Genomic DNA, 20,189 nt, shown 5'->3' with positions numbered 1-20,189 from the left:
TTAGCTTTACCGCCAGAGTTGGAAAAGATACATAATGTATTTCATGTGTCGATGTTGCGACGTTATCGTTCGGATCCTTCACATATAGTTTCTCCTCAGAGATTGAGGTTCACCGGATATGACTTATGAAGAAGAACCCATAAAGATTTTGGCTCGGAGGTCAAACAGTTAAGAAATAAAAGTGTAGCCTTAGTGAAAGTGTTGTGGCAAAAACATGGAATGGAAGAGGCTACGTGGGAACCGGAGGAAATTATGAGGAAACAGACCCAAACCTCTTTTCCTAAGATTTTGGGGACGAAAATCCCTAAGGGGGAGAGTTGTAATGACTGGATTCGGGCCTAGTCGGAATAGTGGTTTCGGGACCACAAATCCGACGAGGAAAATATGGTTATTATAATATTTTATGGTCTACAATTTCACGGAAAATTTTCGTAAAAATTTCGTTCGAAAATTTCGACGTTTGGGCACTCAATTTAGTCAAAAGGACTAAATTGTAAATAGTGCAAAAGTTGAGTTCTACATCTTAGAGGTGTCTAATTGTTATGAAATTTTAAATTGGAGGTGTTTATGTGGTAATTAGACCATTAGTTAGTTGATGGACAAAAATAGACATAAGAAATGGGTGAAATAGATTTTTTTAAATGGGGCATTTTAGTCATTTGGTTATTAAATAGAATTAAATGGGAAAAAGATGGCAAAATATGCTCATCTTCTTCATGGTGAACGAAATCAGCAAGGGGAAGCCATATTTAGGGTTTTAAGCTTTCAAGCTCCATAGTAAGTGATTCTAAGCCCGCTTTTAATGTTCTTCGTATTTTTGGAGTCCCAGAACTTGGTTTAGCTTATTCTACCATTAATTCGTGTTAGGGTTCATATTTGGAAAAATATCCATAGGTGAAATGTGTTTATTTTGCTGTTTTATGGTGGAATATGAAGCTAGAGATTATGTTAAACAACTTTGCTAAGCAATTTTAAGCGAAAATGGGTAAATAGACATAATCGGTAAAAATAATTAATATTCAAAAGTATGTGTTGGAGTGGGAATTTGATGTTGCCATAGAAGGAAAAATGTTCAGCATGTTATAAAACTTAAGAATAAGTGATGAAGTTTAATTTCGAGCTTGGGGACAAAAGTGTAATTATGCAAAAGTTTGGGGCAAAATTGTAATTTTCAAAAGTTGGGTGGTGGATTATTTTAATAAATGTGAATATTAAACGAGTTAAATTTGCTATTATAGATCAAGAAAGACGTGAAGAGTATATCAAGCGGGAAAAGAAAAGATAGTGGAGTAAAGTGCAAAATTACGATATTTTGCACCGAGGTAAGTAAACACGTGACTTAATGTATTATTTTGATATTATTTGATATATGTTGAGATTTATTTGGAATTAAAATAAATGTTTGGCAATATCCTAAAAATGTTGTTAAATCGGAAAGGTGATAAAGGGTTGCAATATATGGGTTATGGGTTGAACACTCGGAATAAGCCGTAGTATGTTGTATATAAAAGGGGTTCTTGTGTCTTGATTCCCGATTTCATTGGTGGTGCTAAGTGCGATATCCACCATATCTTTGAAATGAAAAGGGGGGTTGCTATGTGCTGATTCCCCCGAGGGGTTGCTAAGTGTTGATTCCCCGATTCATTGGTGGTGCTAAGTGCGATATCCACCATATCTTTGAAATAAAAAGGGGTTGCTATGTCTGATTCCCAGGGGTTGCTAAGTCTTGATTCCCGATTCAGTGGTGGTGCTAAGTCGGGATCCACCAATAACGGCTAACATTCAGTGTTCAACAAAAAGTGTGGAAGATGAATATTGCCATATGGTGGAAAATTTTATGGGGTAAATATTGAGTTGAATACTAAATCGACCCATGTATGAGATGGGAGAAAATATCAAAACGCATAAAAGGAATGATTTAATTATAAACTGTGTTGAACAACAGCAATTGGGTAACTTTGAAAAATCACCATAAATGGTGGAAAATGAATGGGAAGCTGAATAATATATGAAATTGAAGTTGAATGTATCTATTCTCATATGAAAGAAATAGAATAAGCAAAGGAGTTGTATTTTTGGAGATATCTGAATTTTACTGAAATAGGGCTGGATTGATTTCGAGATCCCCTGTTCTAACTTTGGAAAATTACCAAAAATTGTAAAAAAATAATTATGGCATGAAATTTATATCCCTGGAATCCTTATTGAGTCTATTTTTATTAGAAACAAGAGAAACCATTTTTCAAATTTTGTAGAGAGAGTTAAGTGAATTTTAGTGAGGAAGGGTCAGAACCATTGGGCAGTGAAATAGGGGAAGGTTTAATGAATAAACTGTACTAATTGGCTGGGTTAAAAATTCTGAAATTTTTATGGTGAAATGGTATATAAGTCTAGTTTCAGGGAAAATTTACGGAACTCAATTTGGAGCCCTGTAGCTCCAGATAAAAATAAATTAGCGACTATGACGTAGAAAAACAGCTTGCTGGAAATTGCCTAAACAATAAAGTTATTCATGAATAAGTTTATATTTTGGTGTAGTTATGGGAGTAATTACTTATTTATCATGTGTTTACTTACTAAGCTATATGCTTACTCGATTTTATTTTTCTCTTGGTTATAGTGACTTCCAACAACTCGGAAATTGGAACGAAGTCAGACAATCATCTACACTATCCTTCACATTTGGGGTATTTTACTACTAGTGTTCCGAAATTTTATGGCATGTATAGACACTTTATGTAATGTGGGATCATCATGTAAATATATGTTATGGTTCCCTTTTAAATGTAGTGTTTATTAATAGTTAAACTATATGTGTGTTTATACAAATGAAATTGGTTGGTATATTGGAATGTGTTCTAAATTTGCAGGAGGTTTAAGCAAAAATAAGTAGGAATGCTGTCGAAATTTTTTAAAAATTTAGTAATACCTCATACTCTGTTCCGGTAAGGAATACGGGTAAGGGGTGTTACAAAGAGAGTGTGTGGCTACTAATTATTTGCTATTTTTAGCAGCCACTCCCACCTATAAAGACCCCCTTTCACCTATTCATTCAACACACCTCTCATCTCATACATCTCTCTCTCTTTCACTCACTTTCTTTTCTTGTTTTCATTTTTCCCTTTTATTTTCCTTTGCCGATTTCCCTCTTGGAAAAGAGCATTTCTTCCACCTCGGGTAGCAACATTCAAGTGCTTATAGAAGCCTCGAGGAGAAGTAGAGGAGCAAACTAGTCTGGCTTCGGAGAAACATCGGATTTGATTCTAGTTTCCTATCCTTTAACTTTTCTTGTTGTTATGAACATGTCTATGAATATTTGTTATGTTGTTATTTTAAATTTAATTAACATGGCTTAAATTTAATTTGTGTTAGGTTGATTGCATTTCATCTACTTAAGTTATTAAAATCATGTTTGTGTTGTTATAGGTCTTAGTAAATTGTTTGATTAAGTAAAACCATGATTATGTTATACTTGCATTACAATTGTAAGGTAACTAATGAATTAATTATTAATTTTATTTAAATTTTCATTAATTGACACAATACGTAATTTGTGCATGTTTAATCTTCTAAGGTAGCTGAGGGTTAAATTAGCGACGGTATTAAACGGTACATTAGTCTTGCTTAACTTGCAAGATTATTGTTATTAAACTGTTTCAATGTAGGAATATATTGTTACTTCACTTAATTTTTACTTGCTTATTAAAATTGATTAATTGTTTGAATTGAAATAATAATATGTTCTAGAGATTAGTTAATTTTGTAAGTCTGTATGTGTCTTTGTAGTTAACAAATTACCAAGTTGTCGTGAATTTATTCGTAACAATATGAACATTGTTTTAGTAATATTAAGTTAAGAAATGTAATTGATTTAACACAATTGTGTTATATTGATTAAACTTGCTTTTTCGAAATCGTGCATTAGAATTTTTAACATTTTTAATTTTCTTAGTTAATTTACTTAGTTAAAATATAGTTTTATTAAACCCTTTTCAAAACAAGCGATTTTCCTTCACCAAAGTGTTTTTAATTGCATTTTATAAATATTTTCTTACACAGTCCCTATGGGTATAATAACTCGATATTTTCTTGTCACTTTATTACTTGTCGCGATTATATACACTTGCACATTTCCATCATTCCACTCACTGCCTTTTGTCTCCTTCTCTCACCTTCCTTATCTCTCTATGTAGGAATTCACAGTACAATACTAGCAACTATGGTCAGCTTAACAAGTTTTGGTGCACTAATGATTGAATTTTCTCTCGCTTTTGTGACTTTTTATTTTGTCACTTGACTTTTTACTCTTTTCTCACTCATAATGCTTTTGTTTCTGTTCTATACTTTTTCTTCTCATTTTTACTTTTTATTTTTTTCAAATTTTTATTTTTTGCACATTTTTGTTGGACCTATAATTATTGTATCACATTGTTTCTTCCTTTTTTTTCTCTAATCTTTTGAAACAACCATGATGTAGCTACCTAAACCCTCAATATCTATGGTTTGACGTCTATTTCGTAATGTATTAAAGGACAAGGATAAGGAAGAGTTCAAGTTTTAAATTTATGTTTGGATTTTTGGTTTCAATTTCATTGGTTCATCAAAAAGGAGTTATCAGGCTCAAATAATGAGACTAGGCATTCAAAGAATTAAGGTATGGTCATTTAAGAACTGGCTATTCAAAAAATGCCTTAGGTTGTCCCTAAGCATCCCACCATACACAATTTCTTTCATGCTTTGAATTAAACAAAATGAATAATAATCAATTCAAGCATTCATGTCTCTACGACTATCCATAAGACTTATATCTCATATGGCATCATCAAACATTCTTACCTAGGCACTTCCAATCTATTATGCAATTTAATTAACCTAATCAAATTCCCTTAAAAATAATCAAATCATCTCATACCAATAAAAAATTTCATGCTTGATAAAAATCATTCCATGCGTTATTATTTTCAACCATTATTCACAGTATTAATATAATCCAAGCACTATGCAACAAAAACAATAACATTTTTTTCCGTTGAATAAATAATCAACTAAAGTGAAGTAAACACACAAAAGAAAACACATAAACTAATCCTATGTACATCCCCTTACACTTTAGAGCATACATTGCCCTTACTGTAAAATAATTAAAGCACAAACAAGAAAATTTCCCTAAAAAGGTTGAATTCTTGTTATTGTATTGACATCAGGACTCGTGTGCTCCTAGCGGACGAAAAAGTACCTACAAGAAAATACTATGACAAGAAATATGAAATATAATATAAAGGAAGAAATTTAAAAGAAAAATAAGAAGTGTTGATAATGAGTAACAAAATGTCTAAATCAAGAAATTTGTATGAACTTGACCCTTAAATGTTGTAATGTGGCATTTTGTCTTGGAAGTCGCAACATCAAGGTACGATGGCATGACATCAAGCTTAGTTTATTACTTCTTCAATTTTTCGGTTTTGTCACTCCCTGGTATCTACACCTTTAGTGGTAAGGAAAAAAAACTAAACATAAATAAGATTAATACTAAAATTTAAAACGAAATAAACAAACGTTGGAAATTAAAAAGCAAACAGAAAATAATGAAAATTATAGAAGTTCTTTTCAAAAATGGGGTGATCCATGTCGCCACCATAGAAGAACTTCCAACAAGTTCCAACACTTTGATTCGACGTTTGCTCTTCTGTTGATGTATATGAACTAGCCCCTTCAATCGATTCCAATGATGTTGCTTATTTTTTACCGATGTGACATCCACAATACGATCTATTTGGTACCAAATCCGAGCCAACCCCAAATCATTTTCTAGGGTATTAATTCCTCAAGCTTCTTCACCTTCATGTCGTGTGAAGATTTGGTTACTCAAGCTTTGTCGCTATCGTCGAATAAGAACGAAACAAACTCTTCGACCTCTTTGATTGACACTTTCCAACTATAGTCGAAAAGTGTATCGGCTATTTTACACTTTCACTCAGAATCGGTTGAAGGTTTATGTCATTTGTTAGATCATCTTCCACTTCTACATCTACAGTTACATCTGTTGCTATGTCAATTGGATCGAAGACTTCTTCAGCTATTTTCAATCATTTCTCGTCTCCGATTCCAAACTCTTTTTGACTTCAACAATTTAATTTCGGGTGGTTGAAAATTGTACAGTAGTCTTCTCGATCAGAGTTGAGAACATCATGTACAACCTCTCCCAATAGAGTATCTGCTTCGTATATCCGTTGGTACAACTCTAACAGGAATGGAAATTGATCCTTTAGATATTCCAATCCTTCTCTAATTGCGATTAATTTTTCTAATATGGGCTGCTCATTTGCTTCGCACGATGATATTTCATGCGACTTACTAGCTAGCTCATATGGATATTCAAGTGCATCATGGCCTTGGTCATTACTCCATTGGTTCGTTTAGGCTTTGTTTCCTAGTTGGTGCAGCTTTATCATGAGCAACGTTTGGCTCTCAATAATCTTTCATTCTTTGTGTACTCCCTCATTGTATACTTCCTCATGACTCCATTGGTTCGTCGAAGCTCCGTTCAACCAACCTGTTATGTTGTTCCATTCGTCGTCCCAAGAAGTCCTCTTATCATTATTCCACCTATAATCAAATTCATCAATGATTAAATCAAATCGTCAATGAGGTAATTAAAAAAATAAAGAAAAAACAAATGAAAGATAAAAATGAAAAATTAACACTCTAAAATAAAAATACTTAATGAATAAAAGTTATATCACTATCTATGCTAAACGAAGCAATTTATAAAACCAAATTAAAATAACGAAACATAAATCATATCTATGGCCAACGAGAGTTCCTACTTAGTTTATTGCATGCAAAAATAAAAATTAATCTAATGCTGAAACCTCCATAGCAACGACGTTAACAACTTGACCGCCTCCCGACGTGCTAACATCGAGAGTGTGTATATTGCTACAAAAGATAGGAAATTAGGTGATATCCGTAATTGTACGGGTCAAATTGTAATATAGTTTGTTAGTACAACAAAGTACTGAGAGTACTCCGAGGGTCGTACCCAAGGGAGGTTTGCTGAAACTAATAATTACTTCTACACAAATAAATCTAAATAGTATTGAATCAAAACCATATTATGAGAGTTCATAATTGAAAGAATAAATAGAAAATAAAATAGGTAAAAGAATTATATAGCCTAAAGTCATAGGATTGAATATCTATCAAGAATAAAAACGATAGACTAACTTGCTTCAATGTTCATAGTTAACTCCTATTTCGAGTTCTATTCAATCAACTAGTCATTAACCTAGCAGGGCCTCTCGACCTTCTACTAACCTAATGAGTTGGCAAACACCACTTATCTCTCGATGTCACAAGTCACACCAGGTCAAGCTAAGGGATAGTAGACTATACTGATATTGGGTTCATATATACCTAAACGACTTCCTAGGGTCGCCAAGCCTAGGGTTTAAGTCCTCTTTCCCAACCAACTGATCCACTAAGGATCCCTAAAACAGTTATTAACTATTCTCACATCCACTTGTTAATGTCCCTACAGATTTAGTTACCCATGAACATAATAAATGCAAACTCTAATTTGAATGTAGACATCATAATAATATTAACAAACAAAATAAAGAAAGAGAAATTAAATCCTGATTAAAACTTGAAGTGCAAAAATTGAAATCTGTTGATAGTGTTGAAGATCCATAATCCTTACGAAGAACAATGAAAATAGCTTGAATAGAAAATTGAAATCTAAAACCTAATTCACAAAGAAAACTAAAAGCTAAGTAGTCTAGGGTTCAAGTCCCCATTGAATATGGTTATAATGTTGCTCATATAGGCTAAAAATCCACAATATTAAAGTGTCCCTTCGTTTATAATGTTAATTAGGGTTTTAAGTTATAAAAGACCCCCAATTGCCCCGAAAAATCTCAATCGATGTATGCAGGGATTTTAGGTTGCGTAGAAGTCGTGTTTCAACATTCGCCTCCCGTGTTGCAACATAGATCAATGTCGTGACACAGCAGGCCATTTTGTTCCCGGGCTTGTTTTTGCTTCTGTCTTTGGTGTTGCAACATCAGTGTCCTAGTGTCGCGACTTGGGCATCAATTTTGGCTTGGATGTGCATCTTTAGCTCCCGATTGACCTACATAACCCTATACCTTATTTAGATATCTAAGATGTAATAAAAACTACAAAAAAGCATAACTTGCTACTTCAAGCATGAAAACATAAATATATACTAAGATGATTTGATTCAACTATTAAACAAGCTAAAGTTATGTATAAAAGAGATGTAAATAATAGTGTACATCATGGTGATTACTTCTCTAATGTGACATATATGTGGATTGCCAAGTAGATAACATGTAAACAATTAATTAATGTTTACAATTTAAAAATTCAAAATATAAAATAATTAAAATAATTAAAATTTATAAAAAATATTTTAAATTTTAAAAATTTAATTAATTGCTAACAATACATATATGTGGCAATCAACGTGTTTGCCACGTCAGTAAAGTTAACAAACATTTAAATTTTCCATCATTTTTTGGGTGATTTCATAAATAACGCAATTTTACGAGCTAAAAAAGATAAAAAAATTAAATAGAGGGCTAAAATAATTTTTTTTGTAATGTTTAAGGGCTTAAAATCCAACAAAGTAGCTAACAAAATATTAACCCAATTTAAAGTGATGTTTTTAAAATTAGATTAATAGTCTGATCACTTATTTTTCGTTTGATTCTTGATTGAGTTTTAAGTAAATAAATGATTAAAGTGATTCAATAGTGGAGTCAACCGATTTTTATCTTTGATTTACGTAGTTAATAAGTCAATTGATTTTTTCCCTAGCTCTAGGCCGATGTATATCGACTGCCGGTCCAACTGTATCAAATCGATCGTAAAAAAAAAATTGCATTTATTAAAAGCATGGCAATTTTAGCGAAACTGGTTGGTGAGAAACAAGTGTCAAAAATGGAGCGAAGCCATGGCAGAACCCAACCCAAAATCTTTTGGAGTCCATTTGGGCCATTTGCTTCAGCCTTGAGGGATCTTCCCATACATCTGATCTCAATTCTCAACTCACTTCCAGTTTCCAACCTATCTAACTCGGTCACAGTTCAGAGTTCATAGTTGAGTCAGGGAAAGAACGACAGCGCTTTCTTCCTTCACTACTGCTAATGCGACTTCAAACTAAAACACAAGGTATCGTTGCCTTTCAACTTCTTCCCTTCCATTTTCAATTGGGCCTCTCCTTCTGTTTTTCCCTTAAATTCTTTATTTATTGAACTGCTACCCATTTTAGATTAAGAATCCATATTTGTTTTTACAATCTATATTTTTGGGTAATTTTGATCATTTTATTCCCTTTTTGGCTGGCTTTGTTTAAGCTATCAATTTGCAGATTTACAGTAGAATCTAGTTCTTGTTCTTTATCAAACTAGGCTTGTTTGTTTTAAAATTTGATTTATTGATAGATAGAAGGAAATGAAGCAGTTTTTGGATTTTAAAAATGAGTGTTAAGATATGGGTCAAACACTCTTCCCAACTAATGTTGGGTATTTTGTTTTAGTGTTTCTGAAGATACTTAACTTCGGTGTAAAATGAAATTTCAGTTTGATTTGCAGAGTTACCTGTCCATTTTGTTAACTGAGGTGACTTGTGTTACTGTTGAATGTTTTATACTAACTTTCTTTAGTGCTTAGAGTTTACCTTTTAGCTCAAGTAAGTAGTTTCATCTATACAAATTTGTCTGCTATTAAGTGTTGTGAGTTAATTATATGAGCCTCTCGGTGATTAGCGATCATTTTGACGATATTAGATGCTTGTGCATACTTCAATCATGATATGTTATTTCTGATTAGAATAGATCCTTAATGCACAATATTTTCTAAGGTTCTGTTAGTAGGAAATTTCTTAATTGTGTTTTTGTAATTTTATTGTAGTATTTATATGTCTTTTAGATTATTGTTTATTTGTATAGGTGCATAATGCATCAAGTCACAGTTCTTAGTGCTCGATGTTTCAAAGGAGGCCCTTGTAAGTATTCCAACTGACAGATTTGACAATGTATTAATTTTTGGCCGCAATTTTGAATCTTTCCCATTATATTAAACCTAGTGAAGCTGAAAATGTTCTTCTCTGCATTCAATTGTTTTATATTTTCCGTATATGTGGGAACAATGTAGCACTTCAACCAAAATGTTGGCTGATTTTGGTTGGTACATCCATATCTCTTTGTATAGAATCCAATCCTAAGTTTATTCTAATGAACGACTTTAACTAGTTTGGTTATAGTACAACCACTAGAAACTGAAATCACAAATTAATATCATGCATTTGTAGTTGAACATTTTCTTGCTTTTATAATGTTTCTTTGACTCAATTATCACTATCATTCTTTTTCATCTTCTGTTTCTATCGTATTATGTGATACTATTTCCTCTTGCTTTAAGGAACATAAAATGGATGCTCCAAGCAAAATTGGTGATCGATCAACCAGTGATGTTGTTGTCAGGCTACGAACTCTAGAAGGGCGTGATGAGTGGATATATTGTCACTCTGACATCCTTGTAGAGAAGAGCAAATATTTTGCTGACCGCCTCTCTGACAATTGGCCAACATGTCAGATCCTAGACTCGCGCAACTGTGTTGAAGTATACTGCCAGGAATTAGACTTTGATCACCATGTCAATGTTCTACGCCTTTTCTACGTTGTTATAGATGGTTCAGTTGATGACTTGTGGAACGGTGTGAAAAATGCTCTTGGCATTCTCCAAGTAGGCATTCAACTCGGTTGCCCACAAATCGTAACTGCTTGTGTGAACTACTTGGAAGCTGTCCCTTGGGAAGAATCCGAGGAGGAGGAGATTTTAAGAATCATACCGGGCATGGGTTCGGAAGTGGAGCCAATTCTTGCCCGTCTCCAACCAGTTAATCTATCAGCAATACGTGGGATATTTATCTCAACTCTTCGATTTGCCATGTCATCGCCACCTTCTCTGATGAATGATCTTAAATCTTCGGCTCAAGAGCAGCTTGAGTACATGGTAACTGAAGATGACGATTCCCCTCTATTAATTGCTGATGATGATATCAAATCTGAGGTCAAAGATTGTGTTGGGAGACTATTTTCTAGATTTAACAATCTGCTAGAAGTGTATTTATGTGAGCCCGCAGAATCAGTTGATGAGGCAGGAAAGATGACATTATTTCAGTCCTATCTGGCAGACTTTTCATGGGCTTGTCAGCTGTTGTCAAAGTTGGAAATAATGAGGGTATTTGTTAACAGTTGGGTGGATGCATCCGATAAAATAGTGGCGATAATGCAATCAAGTCCCACAGTTGAAATGATTGGGATAAAGCTGAAGGTTGTTGAGGTTGTGGCGAAAGTTCTGGAATCAATCGGGTATGGCACTGTTATTCTTCCAACCACTAAAAGGCTTCACATGGTGAAAATCTGGCTTCCATTTGTGCGGATTACAAAACCTTTGATTGATTCTGTCATGACTAGTGATGATGATTCTTTGGAATTTAAAATAGACGGTGAACTTTGGCAATCATTGGAATCAACATTTGTTTCCATACTTCTGGCGTTGCCATCTGTGAACCAAGCAGAGATTTTGACTGAATGGTTAGAAAATGAGTATATACGTTATCCTGATCTAACCGAGGCATTTGAGGTGTGGTGTTACAGGTCCAAGGTAGCTAACCGGAGGCTGGCATTGATAGAGGGTGGCCATTGTGCACTTTGAACCGTTTTCTCTCGTATCGTTTAGGCTCTGATTCAGTAACCATGCTCATCAAGCTTTTTCTTTTTTGTTTCGTTGTCTATATGTCAGGCTACAGTCAGGATTACAAAGGGATGTGATCATTAAATGAAGAGACGTCCGGCCATGCTGCTCTTTGTATGGTTTGAAATTGAAATTTTAGTGTTTGTAGATCATGTAATGCTAGATCCCCTCTGTAATTGTTTAAAGCAGGTGATTAATCTCTTAGAAAATTAATCATGTCCTGGACTCATGGGACCAGATTATCACTTGTCCTTTTGCAGGAAAACTTCAATTTTAAATGCTAAATTCATTCCATTGCAGCCTTCCTTTGAATCTTGAGAAATGGAGGCCTCCAAAATTCAAAGTATCATTCCATTGGAGATTGTATTATGAAAATGATAGGTAATATAATGTGATTATGGGATAGAATATATATATCTACATGATTTGCTGCTGGGTATTGTACGTATATCTTTTAGTCATTTTCTAATACTAGTTAGAGTTGATCATTCCAATTATATACTCGGTCAACAAACAGTTTTGAAGATATTATATATTCAAGCAGAAAACAGAATGATTTTGAATCGATTTAATTAATGTTTAATCTTTGAAATTAGAGATACTACTCTTCTTTCCCTTTATTTATTAAGGCATAATCTTGTTAGTCCAACAACTTGATGGACTATTGCTGCAATTTTTGTCTTATGCTTGGTTACTTTATTTACCCATTATCCTTTCTTTCCTTCTTTTTCTAAGGTTGTCTTTGAGAGGAGGGTCGCTTATCCATTATTTTGTATACTTTTGCATACCTTATCCATTATTTTGTAAAAGAAATCACAGTTATAGATGATAGAATTTGGATGCCACCTGTTAAGGATAATTTGTAGAGTTAATTTTAATCATTTGAAGTGTTGATATTAGTTGAATTCTGCTTTTGATGAGCTGACATCAAAGCTTTGAGCACCTTTATCAAGAATGTTGATGGTAACACTTTTGCTCCAAATAATTCAGTATAATTTTCGTCGTCCATTTCATGAAATACTTGATTCACACCCAAATTGACTAAAATTTTAATGTCATTATTCCCAAATAAACTAATTTGATGATATCGATCCATCTAAACCAATCCCCAAAACTTATAAAATTAATATACAATCCTCTCAAATATATATGGTGAGATCCTGAAATGTTTGAAGGACTCAAATTGCGCTATGCAAAGTATAAAGCCTATACTAGGAGAAATTTCTTCTTTACACTATACCATGCATTTCCCTTGTTCCCTAATGGATAGAAATGAAAATAGTGAAAGATATATATGTTTGTCTGGTTCGAATCACGTTCTTCAGGCGACGAAGTCCGGTAATAATTGGGCTACAAACCTTTTTCTGTTATGAAGGTTGATGCTCTCATACGCAGCCGAAGAGTGAGGTGTGGGAGGGTTTATGGCACCAAACTCATTTGGTTCATCAATGTCTAGCCTTCTCCCCATTTGCATTGTTTGGTTTGGGATCAAATTCTGATGGGCTCCAGATAAGGAAAGGTTTTCACAGTGCGGAAGACCGAGTGTGAGGGAAACACCATTACCAGGAAACCTTGGAGCGAACTGTTCTGCATCGAACCGTCCGATTTCTCCGATAGGATACTGCCCGAAACCTCCCATGAAATCGGTGTTGGTCCCCATGAATGAGTACCCATCTTTTCTGAACTTCATGGAAACCTCATTGCTTGCCTCACTTTGATTCATGTCCATGTTCATGGATTGGACACTAGTTGGGGACTGCAACAGTTCATTGCTCCTTGGTTTCTTTGGACTTCCTTGGGTGATCCCTTCTAATTCGGATGACCCAATGAGGGAGAAACGCGACTGCTGGTGTGCATTTCCTGCAAGGGGAGACGTTGAAGCAGTGGAAATGGACATTGATGAAACTTTCTGGTTCTCCCCAGGATTTTGGCAGCTTGGAGCTGTGGATTTGGATGCTGAATCTTCATGGTTTTCGGTCTTGCTTGTTTTGTCATCTGAAGTACCATTCTGTTCTTGCTCCTTGGTTTCCTCTAAATACATCTCTTCCACCATTGGCTTCCATAGCCGAACTCGGGCATTTATGAACCAGTTAGACACCTGAATTATCACCAAAACAAACAAAATCCCTGAATTACATGTGCCACAATCGGGACAAGAGAGTCGCCAGACAAGGCCCATACCTGACTCCTAGTGAGCCCTGTTTGTTTTGCAAGCATGTGTTTGTCTGAATCTTTAGGATACCTGAAATGGGGATTAAGAAATTCGGATTGAAACTTTAAGGATGTTTCAAATGCAGTATTGAGAAAATTTCAGAGATTACATACGGGTGAAGGAAGTGTTCGAAGAGCCAAGCTCGAAGAACAGAAACTGATCTTTCAGGCAATCCTCTCTGGGGTCTCCAAGCATTGTGCTGGATCATTCCCAACTGCTGAAGTGCTCTTTGCTGTCGAAGATGATGATCCACGAACTTAAGTCTGGATCCCTCGATTTTGGCTGCTTCGCCTACACCATCTTCTTCTTCCCCTAAACTCTTGTTGGCTGCTCGGATTTGGTCAGTTATTGCATCTTTCAAACACCGAAATTGCTTTGAAATGGTCTTTAATGCAAGAGCTGTGTATGTTTTTGCTGACCCAATTCCAGCTGCTTGCTCAAATGAGGATGTTACAATCTGCATCTGGTGATGGTATTGCCTATACCTTTGTTCCACCTGCCAAATAAAAAAGACAACCATTTGATATCAATATGTTGTGCTTAAGCAATAAGCTTACGTTGGATGTCTAGAAGAAGTTTGGAATTCAAGAACCTGACTGACGTACTCTAATTGGTAAATTTCATGGATTTGAGGTCTAATAACAAACTAGAGCTTTCAATTAATTAAACAAAGAATCTTCAAGGATTGAAATCTAAAGAAATAAGACCTTAAAATAGTAGAGTTACAACTTTTGAACTTGCTTCTATCCCAGTTTTTTCCATATATATATATATATATATATAATCTAATTTCCATACCTCATCAAGCATGTTAATTAGCTTTGCTTTCTTCATCTGAATTTCCTGTTTCTCAGCCGTGGTCAGCTCTGCGACGTGTTTCTCACCTGCCTCCCCACCACCAGAGCCATCCCCGGCCACCACCGACGACTCTCCCATAGCCTTACTACTGCTATTGCTATGATTATTTCCACCACCACCCTTCTTAGCCAATAATTCACTCTTTGTAATCCCAGTAGTGTTAACATTAACAACCTCATCAAGAAGCTCTTGAGCAGCCTTCAAGTATTTAGAGCTCAAAAACACACTTTGCACACCCGACACCCTATTGTGCACGCCTGAACCCGAAGAAGCCGACCCGCCTGAAACTGCTTGAGCCTGGGATCCATAACCCGGCTGCTGCTGGGAAGAAAGGGTCAAAGAGAGTCCTTGTTGAGCGCGAGGAGTTTCACGCGCCGATCCGGAAGGGTCAATAGGGTTGTACATGTTGTAATGGACGCGCTGGACGAGGCCATGCAAGGGGGAGATATCGTGTGAGGTAGGGCCTTGATTGGCAGCTGAGGTAGCGGGGAGGGGGATGCCGACGAGTTGCTGAGTTTGGGGCGGAGAGAGGGAGTTAGGGTTGAAGAAAAGGAGGTTGCTGGCCTGGGGCGGTGGAGGGGTATCGGAATACTGAACATAGGCAGGGTTCATAAGTACAAGGGTTTGAAGGCCGTCAGTACTTGCTTGGATTTCAGGGTTCCCATGAAAGTACGTCGCCATCGTATGTTGTTTTCTTTGCTTAATTCTAATGTTGTTTTCTACTTTTTCTCTTCACTGAAAAGATCAAAGAAACACCAAATTTATTATTATTATTATTATACTACTTTCATAATCTCAAGCACTAGAAAAAGAAAAAAAAATCATCCATAACATCAACAAAGTCTAAACATGTTTTACCTTATTCTCCAGAATAAATCCCCAGACTTTAAATCAACCCATTCCAGAACTTTCTGGGAAAAATGGGGTATTGATGATCTTGGGATGATCAAGTGGATCCTGAGAATTCAGTGGAAAGGAAAGGAGTGATAATCCTCCACAATTAATATATGTATATAAGTAAATATGATTGGCTGGCTCGTCAAGGTTTGGGAACAAGTCTAGAGCTTGAAGACATGGGAATAATAGGAGGAGAAGATGAACAAAAGGATGAGGGTGAGGGAAGGAAAAAAGGGAGTATAGGGGAGAAAGTTTTAGTGTTTATATAAAGATAAGAGAGAGAAGGCTGAAATACAGAGATTGAAACAGAGAGAGAGAGAGGGAGAGAATTGATTATAGTAACAGTTAATAAGATTTGTACCTGGTGCGATGGTAATTTGAGTATACACGTGCTTCATCATCATCTTCACTGCAAAATAGAACTTTAAAAAATAATTAAAATTTTGACAAGTAAAAGCTAATATAGTTATAGCTAAAATACCATATAATTTAAATAAACAGAAAGAGATATGATGTATCTATCTGTGGAATTTATGATTTTTTTTAATGATCTATCAGTAAGTTAGTCCTTTATTGTCAGACTCAATATCTCTGCAATTCCCCCCCCCCCAATTGAAACCGGAAAAAGTAAAAGTATCAGAGAGATTAATGGGTGACCTTCAATTACTCTTTAATGGGTTTTTAATTAGGTGAAGTACCTGCAAATACAACAAAACAAAGGGAACTTGTGTGATTTGACCCTCCCTTTTCATAAACTATACAAACCAACCTTTCTTTTCTTTTTTCTTCTTCTGTGAAAGAAAAAAAAGGAGTGGAGATATGATATGTGTATATATCAAGCTGTTTTCATAAATAATAATTGACACAAGATTTGAAAAAAAGTCTCCTTTCACACTGTAAGCTTAATTAAAATAAAAATAAAAAAGAAAATTATGGTAATCATAATAATAATACAAGAAAAAGGAAGAGAAGATGATGATGATGAGAGAGGGTAGAAGAGGGTCCTACTCCTCAATTCATACATTAAATATCTCTTTGTCTTTTTTCGTTTTTCACTTTATTTTTTTTCTCTCTTTTTACATAATTTTGGGGCTAATATTTTTGTGGTTGGATGCCAGTGTTTGAAGATAAAGCAATTAAATTGCCAAGGAACACAGAACCAACCGCCATAACACCTACTTTAATGCTTCAAAAAATGAAATAAATACTAGTAGAGTACATGTATACACTTCATAATTTAATTTCTATTTTTTTCACAAATTTAATTTAATTTCTATCTTTTTTTACAAATTTAAAGAATACCCATTGTTTATCTGCATGAGAATTTTGAATTTAATACATATATATATATATGAAACCTACCAAAAAGTAAACTGTTTTGATCTGTGAAACAAAACAAAAAACAGTGGGGTCCTAATCAAATGCATGAATGTGTGAATTTGAATCAAGTGCTCCCTAACTGTGTAGGGCCAAATTGAGTTTCTCTCATACCATCCCTAACCCTTCACCAAAACTGTACTACAAAATTACATAAAACAAGAAATCTACTACTAAATTTACACTTTCTGACTTTAAACTTCTTTATTTCTCTCCCAAAATTTGAATTTTTTTAATATATTCCTAGAAACCAAATAAACTTTAAAAAAAAAAATCAAGGTGACTGACAGACAGTAATTGGTATATATAATTAAAAGGAAAAGAATAGTTTGACCAGAGAAAATGGTGAAATGCAACAAGACATTGGATACTCATACATAAATTTAGCTTTTAACATTTATTTTTTATGGGTTATTTTGATATTTTATTTTGAAATTTAGTTAAATTATTTGTTTTTATTAAAAAATTACTGAATTATTAAAATATTAATGGTATTGATGTGACAATTTATTTAAAATTTTATCTATAAAATGGATAAAATTTTAAAAAAATTTACAAACTTTTTAAATTTTGTTAATTTTAAATATTTTATTTTTAAAATTTTTATGATTTATAAGATGGATTGACATATTAGTGGTCATATTAGTACCATTAAAATTTTAACAGTTCAGTAAATTTTTTGTCCAAAAATAAATAAGTTAACTAAATTTTAAAAATTGAAGGTTAAAATGATAAAAGAAAAAAAAAGAATAATAGTTCGTATTTAAACTTTTATATTAATTATATAATATTGAATTAATTAACTCTTTGAACAAGAGAAGAGACATTGCAATCACCATCACCGTAACACATTCTCTGATCAAATTAAAGTCATCTTAATTATTAATAATAAGCTAGAGTTCCTAGGATTCTCGCCCCCAATGAAAAGCTTTTCACTTTTAATTGTCAGCTCAGGTAGTGAAAGATCATTAACTTTAACATTCACTGCCATAAAAAGTAAGCTCATCAATTGAAAACTCACCTGAAAGAGAACCCATATCTCTCATGTGGTCGGTCAACTATAAAACTACTTACCCTCAATTTTCTCATTGGCTTAAAAGAGTTACAACTTTCTATACTTTGTTTTTTCAAAAAAAGAAAATACAGTATAAAATTCATGTTTTTTTTTTACTGCCCACTGTACTTAAACGAGAAATTCATGCAGTACAATTTTGAGAAGTCTCCTTTCATCCAATTCTGGGGGTAAGTGTACAATCACGTTCTTGCCTTTAGAACAACGTCAAATTTATTGCATGTGAAATTAAATACTGGTTCAGAGTTGGAATTCAGGAGTTGTATTATCAATTCTTTCACCATTCCATTGTGGTTCATTTTGACCTAATTAAATTACTTTTATCATTGAGAGTTTGTGCATTCTGCCGCTTTTTTTTTTTCTTCTATTGTTTTTAAGTAAGATCTACTTATCACCTCAAAACTAAACTTATTTTGAGTGAAATTTTTTATGGTACCTTCCAAAAAGTGAAATTTGCTGTTTTTCGCGGTTCAAAAATAGTTAAAAGATCACTAACTGTCTCATTTATTTAATTTTCTTTAAATATCAATTAAGGATATATGATAATTTTTTAACTTTGTTTCTAAAATTTAAAAAAAATCTCAGCAATATATCAAATAATTATTGTTAAGGAATTGTTAAATCACTTATTTTTTTTTATAATTGAGGGAGGGAATATAGTTGCTTAGGATCGAAACTAAACTCTCATGCTTACAACATATTACTCTTACCACTAAACCAAAATATTATTGTCTTAAATCACTTTTTAAAAGTCATGTTCCAACATATTTAAAATTCAAATAACTACATTTGCAACTCATTCTCTATTAAAAATCTCATTATTCTCAAAAGTCTCAAAACTTAACTAAAACTTTAATCATTTAACCTATTTTCAAGCACCGCTACCTGCCCAAGCTGAAAGTTTTAATTAAATTTTTAGAGGATTTAGATAAAATATTAGACTCGTTTAAAATATAATTTGATTTGTGCTCCAATATTCGGGCCCAACTCATTTTGAAATATGATATTATAGTATATTATTTTTATATATTATGCATTTATGTCATATAAAATTATATTTTAATAATATAATATATAATACTATAATGTAAATATTAAAAATATATTAAATTATTTATATTTAAAATTTTAATGAAAGAGAAAATATTAAAATATTAAATATTAAATTAAAAATACGACGCGGGTGAATTAATCATCTATAAATGAGTGGTGAATTATACTAATATCATAAATTATATAATATATATAAATATATAAGCCAGTCTGCCCTGGCCTATGTTGACCCAATTTTCTTTTAATTTCCTGACAGATTTTTTTGGTTGTTATTTTCCATCTTCTTCAACTTATTCTTTTAAAAAAAAGTTTGCTAGCACTTCAAAGTTAAGTCGCTATTAGCTCCATTTATATAAATATACCTAATTAAATAAATTATTTAATTGAGTATGGGTTTGTCTATCAGAGTGCATCGTCGTACGGATGGGCTTCCCTGATGGAATCTATGGGACTGCAAACACATGACAGTGGTGTACATCACATCACATCAAACTAACCTCCATTCTTTTTTGGTTAAAAACGTTTTATCAATATATTTTTCTATGATGATGCAAAGCTTACATGAGAGGCATGAAATTCAAATGGTTGTCTTTTTATTATAGTTTACATATATAATTTTATTCTATTAAAGTTATACGACTCAAATTTTTATTAAATAATATAAGAGATTATTTGTAAGTTAAATTAAATAAAATATATATATTTTTAGAATATTTAGTATTTATTAGTATAATATATTTATCATTTATTAGCACAATTTATTTAACTTACGAATTTAACCTATAAACAGACACTTTTACAACCTTAAAAAACACATCAATCAAAAGATTAAAACTCATAACACACTTTTAGAGAATTTTATGTTTACATTTTGAGGATTCTTTGTTTTTAGGTTTCGGGTTTTAATTTTTATCTCCATCTTTTGTACTCTTCG

General features: G+C 33.4%; 2 protein-coding genes across 5 annotated transcripts; one reads left to right on the top strand and one right to left on the bottom strand.

The window, feature by feature from the left end:
* The first annotated feature begins 8,938 nt into the window (after positions 1-8,938).
* On the top strand, positions 8,939-12,080 carry LOC105766600 (BTB/POZ domain-containing protein At3g05675). Of its 3 annotated transcripts, none has more exons than XM_012586119.2 (3): positions 8,939-9,198; positions 9,977-10,032; positions 10,449-12,080. In XM_012586119.2, exon 3 carries the CDS (start codon positions 10,458-10,460, stop codon positions 11,745-11,747), a length of 1,290 nt encoding a protein of 429 aa, XP_012441573.1. In that variant the 5' UTR covers positions 8,939-9,198; positions 9,977-10,032; positions 10,449-10,457; the 3' UTR covers positions 11,748-12,080. The 3 variants fall into 3 exon arrangements, with proteins under 3 accessions (XP_012441573.1, XP_052485435.1, XP_012441574.1); XM_052629475.1 differs by having other exon boundaries at positions 9,957-10,032; XM_012586120.2 differs by lacking the exon at positions 9,977-10,032.
* Positions 12,081-12,823: 743 nt separating this feature from the next.
* LOC105766599 (BEL1-like homeodomain protein 1) lies at positions 12,824-16,360 on the bottom strand. 2 transcript variants are annotated; one of them, XM_012586116.2, is made up of 6 exons: positions 16,115-16,360; positions 15,715-15,813; positions 14,797-15,591; positions 14,112-14,494; positions 13,968-14,028; positions 12,824-13,884 (listed from the first exon to the last, which is right to left on the bottom strand). In XM_012586116.2, exons 3-6 carry the CDS (start codon positions 15,535-15,537, stop codon positions 13,108-13,110), a joined length of 1,962 nt encoding a protein of 653 aa, XP_012441570.1. In that variant the 5' UTR covers positions 15,538-15,591; positions 15,715-15,813; positions 16,115-16,360; the 3' UTR covers positions 12,824-13,107. The 2 variants fall into 2 exon arrangements, with proteins under 2 accessions (XP_012441570.1, XP_052485434.1); XM_052629474.1 differs by lacking the exon at positions 16,115-16,360 and having other exon boundaries at positions 15,715-16,060.
* Between the last annotated feature and the right edge of the window lie 3,829 nt (positions 16,361-20,189).

Source organism: Gossypium raimondii, chromosome 4 (genome assembly GCF_025698545.1).
Source record: "Gossypium raimondii isolate GPD5lz chromosome 4, ASM2569854v1, whole genome shotgun sequence".
NCBI lineage: Eukaryota > Viridiplantae > Streptophyta > Magnoliopsida > Malvales > Malvaceae > Gossypium > Gossypium raimondii.
Note: the sequence above shows the minus strand (reverse complement) of the source record. Positions and strands in the feature narration are given on the sequence as shown.